The sequence below is a fragment of the Orycteropus afer genome, unplaced genomic scaffold (assembly GCF_000298275.1).
Source record: "Orycteropus afer afer isolate SDZICR_OR568_19922 unplaced genomic scaffold, OryAfe1.0 scaffold00057, whole genome shotgun sequence".
Classification (NCBI taxonomy): domain Eukaryota; kingdom Metazoa; phylum Chordata; class Mammalia; order Tubulidentata; family Orycteropodidae; genus Orycteropus; species Orycteropus afer.
In genome coordinates this window covers 9,091,196-9,099,819 of record NW_006921644.1, presented here as the reverse complement: position 1 = coordinate 9,099,819, position 8,624 = coordinate 9,091,196, and the positions used below count along the sequence as shown (strand labels likewise).

The following is an 8,624-nucleotide window of genomic DNA, read 5'->3' as shown; positions in this document are numbered from 1 at the left end:
TCCAAGGAGTGGCTGGTGGGTTTGAACCGCCAGCCTTCTGGTTAGCAGTCAAGTGCCTTAGCCACTATGCTACCAGAGCTCCCACATAGTGTTGTGATGTGCCTAGCAACCCCTCCTTGGGTTTCTGAGGCAATACGCTACGGAAGTAGATTACCCCATCTTCCTTCCGAGGAGTGGCTGGTGGGTTTGAACCGCCAGGCTTCTGGTTAGCAGTCAAGTGCCTTGGGCACTATGCTACCAGAGCTCCCACCGTAGGGTTCCCAAGGCTGTCACCTCTACAGCCGCAGACTGTCTCATCTTTCTCCTGCAGAGCAGCTGGTGTGTTTGAACCACCGACCTCTTGGTGAGCAGTCGAGGGCTTTAACCACTGTGCCCCGCCCCAGAGGTCCTTCCTGTACATACACATGTGGCAGTGTACCCGGCCGGACCTTAACAGTCCTGTGTCTCACTGAATGTGAGTGAGTCCTAAGGAGAGGGCGGGGCTCAAGAGGTGGCAAACACATTTGACGCTAGGGGCTTCCAGTGCTGAATCAACACCAAGGGTCAAATTACATCACCCCCACCCCAGCTGCCACTCTGCCAGGTCATGGTCTTCTGTGGGGTCCGGGTGGGGTCCCTCGCCAGCAACAATCTATACCTTGTCCTTCTGGGTCCCACAGACAAGCCAGGGCCCCCCTTTATCCCACCTCCTCACGGCCACTTCTGATCCAAACCAAATGAGTGAGGTCACTGCCATTCCATCCCAGCCCTGAGCAAATATGCCAGGAGGGCTCCCTGTGTGCAGGGTGGCAGCCAGCCCACCGGCCAGCCCTGCCAACCACAGGCTGCAAAGTGGGTCAACAGTCCTGCAGGAATGTTTGTCCGGTGCGCAATCAAGGTGAGTAAGCGAGGGAATGAGTGACATGGCAACAGGACAACGGTGATGTCAGCGGGAGAAGGGTTTTGTACGTGGTCTCTGCTATGCTGGAAAACAGATGCCAAAACAAAGTCTAGTGTGAATACTTGTTTGCTAAGGTGCTATCTGCTGAGTTTTCAGAGGGAAAGAAGGGAAACTGCCAGCAGACCCCTGGGGGCCCAGCCAACAGCTGTCACTGAACCCGACTCTGTTCAGGTGGCCCCAGAGGATGACCTGTGAAACCAACTGGGGCCACTTCCCCTTGTCCATGGTTGGCTGGGTTCTGGCCAATGACCTAAGGGGAAAGGGTGCTGGGGTGAGAAAGGCCGAACAGTGAATCCTATCTACCGTCCTCTTTAGGGCCTGCTGAGGAGCAGGACGTGATGGTTACTGTGATCGGTCAACCTGGCTCGGCCAGGATCCCAGCAGTGTGCACTTGTCCTCCATTTTGTGACCTGAGGTAATGGTTCTACATTGGTGAGGTTATAAATCCTAACCTCTATCTGTTCACGACACAGGATTCCTGAGTCTGAGCATTACTCAAGTCCCACCCCTAAAGTCCCACCCCTAGTCAAGTCTCACACTTATTCAAGACCCACCCCTGCTCAAGTCCCACCCCTGCTCAAGTCTCACCCCTGCTCAAGTCCTGCCCCTACTCAAGTCTCACCCTTACTCAAGACCCACCCCTAAAGTCCCGCCCCTACTCAAGTCTCACCCTTATTCAAGTCTCACCTCTGCTCAAGACCCACCCCTGCTCAAGTCCCACCCCTGCTCAAGTCTCACTCTTATTCAAGTCCTGCCCCTACTCAAGTCCCGCCCCTACTCAAGTCTCCCCCTTATTCAAGACCCGCCCCTGCTCAAGTCCCACCCTCACTCAAGTCCCACCCCTGCTCAAGTCTCACCCTTATTCAAGACCCACCCCTTCTCAAGTCCCACCCCTGCTCAAGTCTCACACTTATTCAAGTCCCGCCCCTACTGAAGTCTCACCCCTACTCAAGTCCCACCCCTAAAGTCCCACCCCTACTCAAGTCTAACACCTATTCAAGACCCACCCCTACTCAAGTCCTACCCCTACTCAAGTCCCACCCCTAAAGTCCCACCCCTACTCAAGTCTAACACCTATTCAAGACCCACCCCTACTCAAGTCCTACCCCTACTCAAGTCCCACCCCTAAAGTCCCACCCCTACTCAAGTCTAACACCTATTCAAGACCCACCCCTACTCAAGTCCCACCCCTGCTCAAGTCTCACCCTTACTGTGATGTTAGGGGAGGTTCCTCGGGGGTGTGGCCGGCCTGCATCCATTACACATGCAGATGCTCGGCAAGGCTTTTCCTTGCTCTGGGCCTTGCATCTGGCTCATCACCATCTGACTTCTGCTTCTGGGAACTGAGCCAGCAGCCTGTCGTCTTATCTGCTTAGTCTGGGATTCGCCAGCGTCCGCAGCCCTGGGAGCCAGCAGTCTGCTCTGATCTGCTGACTGTGGGTTCATCAGCCCTGCAGCCACGTGATGCAGGAGAAGCCTCCAGCCTGACACCTGACCCATGGACTTAGGACCTGCCAGCCTCCGCCACCATGTGAGCCATTAGCTTGACAGCATGAGATAAATCTCCCTCTATATGGAGGGAGATACATACACGGTTTTGCTCTACAGAACCCAGCCTAAGACAGAGGACATGATGTCTGGAGCTGTGCAGCCATCTTGGGACCATGAGGAGAGGACTGTACAGCATCCAGGAAGATAGAGCCTAAGCCCTCACTGACACTACCGAGGCTATGACACTAACCGGGAGTATCAACTTCTCGACCCCTTGTTGTGTGAGATAATGAAGAGATCTCATTGTGCAAGCCACTCTTAGTCGGGGGAAAGTGCCCCAGCCCATACGCCACCTCAACTTGTTCTTACTTTGGAGCGTAGTTGCAGACGAGGTAGACCGCATTCTCCCAGACCTCTCCCCAGACGTTCATCCTCTGGCAGGTGTGCACGGCACAGCCGACCTTGTTGGTGGTGGCCCAGACTATCTGAAAAGACATGGCCACGTGTCAGAGCCGGAGGAACAAGACACGCCGGACGGCATCATCTGGCCTCGCGCTGTAAGGCACTGGCACTGAAGGAGCAGCCCTTGGACGGCTGAGGGGCGCCCTTGCCCTTGCTGTCTCTGCAGTGTCGTCCACCACCGGCTGCTGCCAGAAATCCCACTGTTACCAGCCCACTCCCTGGGGTTAGAATCCTTTGTTCTTCTGAGTTGCTTCTGACTCCACATACATCCCCTGGGGGCATGAGCATTGGACAGGGAACCAACAGGGCTCCTTCCAGACCTGGTTTCATTGCTCACTCACTGTGCTGCATGGGACAAGTCATATCCCACTCTGAGCCCCAAAACAGGGAGACTGTACTTGGAGATCTGTAGGGGTTCTCCAGCTACAAAGACTGACAGCTTCAACCTATGCCACACAGCCTTCGTGAGCTAACAGTAAACACGGGGGAAAGAGCCAAAGGCAGAGAGGGGTGATGTTGCTGAGGGCACTGTGGGGCACACCGCTCCGGAACCCCACTCTGGCTCCACTGGATGGGGGCCTTTTGTTCGTTAGTTCATGTCCCTGGACCTCAGTCCCCTTATCCCTAAAGTGGAGAATGGCAATGCTTGTCTTACAGGACATAACTGTGACACCTTGGCACACTGTAGGCACTTCCTAGAGGTCGCTCAAGGTATGAGGGCATGAGCAGGGGCAAGGGAAGCAAGGGGGAGGGGCTGCGCTTTGAGCAGCTCTGACTGCCAGGAAACAAATTATGGAAACAGCCCTCCAGAGTTCCACAGAGTCAGCAGTGGTCCCACAAGGGAGGCGTACCACTGGGTTTGGGGTGCTGGCCCAGACCACAGCATGCCCCCTGAGCGTTACCTGTGTGTAGTGGGTGCACATGGGCCCGGAACACCTCTCAGGACACCAGGGGTTGCACTCCTGGGGGTAGGGGTAGGTGTAGTCCTTCACCTCATCATACCAGGACTGCACGTGGGACCCCGGAGAGCGGTACCTGTGGGATGGAGCCAGAGTCAGCCTGCTGTGTGCTGGCCACGCATGTGCAATAGGCGGGGTCACAGCTCAGAGCGCTGCCATACTGGGGCAGGGCTGCTCAGGGGTAAGACCAGGTTCTCCTGGCACTTGTTCAAGGTGTTCAACACCAGGGACAGCAGGTTGTCACTGAGGGTCCCTCCAGTCACTCTGGGTTCACAGTGTGTCCCAGTGGCCCATACGTCACCTGTGTGCAGGAAACTCACCTGACCCCAGTATTTATTATTTTGATAATGATTTCTTTCCATGTCCATTTGGCAAAGCCTGTGCAGCCCGTTAACCCCGTGTATCATAGGTATTATTTGGTTCAGACAAAAAACCTGACTTAAGATGGGAGTGCATTTAAAGGTTATGTGAATATCTGAACAGGTGACACCCACAGAGGACACTGACCAGGTTGGGGAGAGTCTGAGAATCGGGAAACAGCTGCTGTGGAGGACTAGGCAGAGGGGTTCCTGTCCCCCACCCCCCAACACAGGGTGTAACCTCCAACTCTGTATGGTGATACCTGGCTTCATTCCTGCACAGGGGACCAATGACCCAGGTGCCAAGCAGAAAACTCACTCAAGGTGCAGAAACCTCCAAGTCTTCCAAACTCTGCAGCCAGGTGGCCAAGCACTGTGTTACAAACTTCTGCCAGGTAATCGTTAAGCCTCACACTGAAACTATGCCATGAAGCCATCATTACTCATAAAGGATGTCTGTCTCCAGCCTGATGCTCCTGTGACGACTAATCTCTGTGGGGTGAACTGGCAACAGTTCACATAAGCCCAAGTGAGGGCCAAGTGAGGCAAAGATGAGAAGAGAAGGGGCAGGGAGACTAGAGCATGGGGAAACAGAACCACCAGAAGGCAATCAGAGAGACGGGATGCCCTGGGGAAAATGCTACTAATGCACAGTTTGTGTAGAGACTGTCAAACGGGAACCTAATTTCCTGTGTAAAACTTTCACCAGAAACACAATTAGTATCATTTAATAATAATAATAAAGCACACATAAGAGAGTTAATGGTGACGAAGCAACACGGGAAAAGACAGGATGGTCACACAAGGTGAAGCATGCCACCAATGTCACTGAGCTGTTCATGGACAGACTGTGAACTGGTGAGTATCTGGTTGTGTATATTGTCACCAAAAAAATAAGTTTTATGTCTTTTTTTAAGCTTCCTACTAGGGTCTTAGGAGCTCCGGTAGCATAGTGCCTAAGGCATCGGACTGCTAACCAGAAGGCTGGCAGTTCAAACCTACCAGCCACTCCTCGGAAGAAAGATGGGGCAATCTACTTCTGTAGTGATACCACCTCAGAAACCCAAGGAGGGGTCGCTATGAGTCAGGTCTGACTCGACAGCACATAGTAACAACATTAAGGTCTTATCCTCCAGAGCCCGCCCTCAGTCTCCCTCGGGAGGAGGACTGGGTGGGCCACAACACGATCTTCTCCCTCCCTCAGTGAGGTCATCACTTAGCACTGACCACCACTCTCGCTCTGGCCCCCTCTATCAGGCTGGCACCACCCATCTGTTGTAGTTTTAACAGGAAAGAAAATAAACTGAATGCACATCGGGGGTCATGATGCTGTGTCCAGCAAGTGCAGATGACACGGTTCCCAAAGACGGAACACATGAGGGGGCAGAGAGCGTGTTGGAGAGAGACGTGGTCAGTGAGACAGTTGGAAGTCTTGCGATAATGACTGTTTTGAGCCAGGGCAGAGGGCGGTGGCCCTGTCTCCTCCTGGGGCCCGTGTGGGGAAGGAATCGCACACAGCTGGGAGCTGTGACACAGAAGGAAACCCACCACCGAGTCCAGCTTCCTATGGACTTGAGGCCAAGTAGGTCCCCGTGCTGGTGGGGTCCTGGGCGATGGGCCCTCGGACCCCCCCGGGGGCCCACAACACGCAGAGCTCCTTGGGAAAGCAAATGAACGACAGAGACCAAACCGACCCCGTGTGCCAGAGCAGAGCCGCGCTCCGTAGGGTTTTCACGCAGATTTTTCAGAATGACATCGGGTCTCCCTCCTGCGCTGCGGCTGGGAGAACTCGAAGCCCCAGCCTTTCAGTCAGCAGCTGAGCATGTCAGCCGTTTGCACCACCAGGGGCTCCACCCAGAAGGCAGGCCCGGTTTACTCGGACAAGGGTCAGTGGCAGCAAGGAACAGAAAACGGACAAGAACATCCTGTGGGTAAGGGGCAAAGAGGCTGCCACTCCACTCAGAGGCACAGAGGAGTTGGCAAGCCCCCATCTGGCCGGGCCAGGAGGCAAGGTGAGGGGACCCAGACATGCTGGGGGCAGGGGAGGCGGCAGTGACCACAGCTGGAAGAGCAAACGTTCTCATTTTCTCCCTGACCTCCTCCCATGTCCTTCCTGGTGTCAGCGACTGGGGCTCAAGAACTCTGAAGGAGTCAGGATGGAAAACTCGCGCTCCGTAAGCCCCTGGCCTAGCAGTCAGCACCTGGAGTCACGTGACTAGGCCCCAATCCCCCTTCTGTTAGTGACTGATATGTGCTCCTGGACCAGTCCTTCAAAATCCCTCAACCTCAAGTTTCCCCCATGTCACTGGGATGGGTGGTGTTATGGGCTCAATGGTGTCGCCCAGAATGACATACTGACATCTTAGCCCATGTACCCGTGAACGTGACCTTGTTTGAGGGAAATGGAATTTTTCTTCGATTATTATGTGGGCCAAAGGAGGTTCTACTGGAGTAGGGGGTAATGATTCCTTCTGTGTGATAGCTTACAGAAGAGGGAAGACACAGTGAGCATCTGTGAGCCAAGGAACACGAAGAAATGCCCGGGGCTACAGAAGCTGAATGACAGCAGGAAGGGCTTCCCCCAGAGCCAGCAGGGACAGGGCACGCCCTCCTGACACCTTTCATTTGGACGTCAGCCCTCCGAACCTTGAGGATAGACTCCGTTCCTGGGAGCCACCCACTAGTAGTATTTTGTCATGGCAGCCCCAGGAGACTAAGAAGGGTGGTACCCCTCTTAGTGGGTAGTCGTGGGGGCTAATGCAATAATGAGTGGGCGGAACCAAACCGACACACTGCCTCCCTGACAGCAGGAGGGGCACTTGCGGGTCTTACCTGCCCCAGTGGACGGCCAGGTTCTGGCCGATGGACACCAGCAGACTGGTGGGCCCGTGCTCCCAGATGCACTCCTGGGCCCAGGCCGCTGCTGACCTTTCCAGCTCTTCATCCCAGGTCTGCGGCGGGACAGAAAGCATCAGGTCAGGGATGTGGGGACAGAATCAAACCACAGCAACACCTCCCAGCCTGGGGCCCAGATGGACCTGCACGCAGATCTTCAGCTGCTGCAACCAGGGTTCCGTGCACACCATGGGTGAGCTGCTAAATTAGCAAGTGGGGAGTGCTCAGGCTGGGAAAGGAGTCCAAGGTGCATGGTCAGCCCAGAACACTGATGCCCAAGAACCCCCATGTCCACTGGCTCTCTGCCTCCCTGCACTGTAGAGAGGCAGGGCTTCAGCCAGGCCTCCCACTACTGGCCCCCTCATACCTGAGAGCCCACATGGGTGGGAGCACAGGGGCTGGCCATTTGGGGTCATCATGGTGACATCAGAACCATGTGCCCCATGGAGTTCTAAACAACCAGTTGCTGTGGAGCTGATCCTGCCTCATGGTGACCCCCCGCAGGTCACAATACAACCACCCTCCACAGGGTTTTCAGCAGCTGATTCTGTCAAAATGGATCACAAGCCATTTCCTCTGGGGTAACTCTGGGCAGACTCAAACCACCAACCTTCCGGTTAGCAGCCAAACATCTTAACCATCTGCATCACTCAAGGCCCATTACTGCATGTAGGTTCAGGTGGGGATTCTCAGATGGTTAAGGAGATGCCAGGGCCATAAGCTAGAGGGAGGTCGAGCCAGGACTGGACTCCCCAGAGCCTGGCCCTGCCCCACTCCCGACTCTGCCTGAGGGGGGCTCCCCAGGAAGAGCTTCGACACCACACTGTCGGGTTGGACTACAAAGATGTAGCACGCAGGAGTCGGCAGGGAGGCAACGTTTGGACGGTGAGCTACACGAGTGTGGTCTTGGCAGAGTGTCAAGGACAGAACCGGGGGACTCTCTCTTGCCACCTGTGCACTGACTGGGGACACAGCAACATGGTAGCCGGCCGGAGTCTCTCCGCCCCTTGTGGCGAGGCCAGGGCTCACCATGTACTCCATGTTGGAGGCCGTAGGGTACACCTGGCCCCGCAGTTTGTTGTGCAACATGAGGATCTCCTCCTTGTCCGTCCTGGGGATGGCCCTCCGGGCTCGGCTGTGGGGCCTGTCCTGCTGGTATTTGCTGAGTAGCCTCTCCAGGTGTGTGGCATTGGGCAGGAAGAAGCCTTGGGTTCCACACACCAGCAACACCAGCCCCAAGGGGACGATGCCGTTCAGGACGCTACTCATGGCTCCACGCCAACAGCAGAACTGGGGTGATGAGATGACAGGGCTCCTGGGGCAGTCGGGTGCCTGAGAGCTCTAAAGGAAGAAGACAATGAGTTAGTGTTCACCAAGCCCATGCCGGCTGCAGCCTCCGAGGGAGCAGCCTCATTCTCCCCGTTCGGCAGATGTGGACACCCAGGCTCACGGAAGCTGAGCATCACCCAAGGGAGGGTGTGGTGGAGCTGGGATTCAAGCCAAGGGCTTCCGGCAGCC

At 55.5% G+C, this 8,624-nt stretch overlaps 1 protein-coding gene across 1 annotated transcript in view; it reads right to left on the bottom strand.

Annotated features, from left to right (window-relative positions):
• CRISPLD2 (cysteine rich secretory protein LCCL domain containing 2) overlaps positions 1-8,375 on the bottom strand; it is a 39,791-nt gene extending 31,416 nt beyond the window's left edge. The window contains exons 1-4 of the mRNA XM_007939209.1: positions 8,136-8,375; positions 7,044-7,162; positions 3,796-3,928; positions 2,801-2,916 (exon numbers count right to left, since the gene is read on the bottom strand). Of these exons, the coding sequence (XP_007937400.1) occupies positions 2,801-2,916; positions 3,796-3,928; positions 7,044-7,162; positions 8,136-8,375 (608 nt within the window). The remainder of the gene's footprint in view (positions 1-2,800; positions 2,917-3,795; positions 3,929-7,043; positions 7,163-8,135) is intronic.
• Positions 8,376-8,624: the final 249 nt, after the last annotated feature.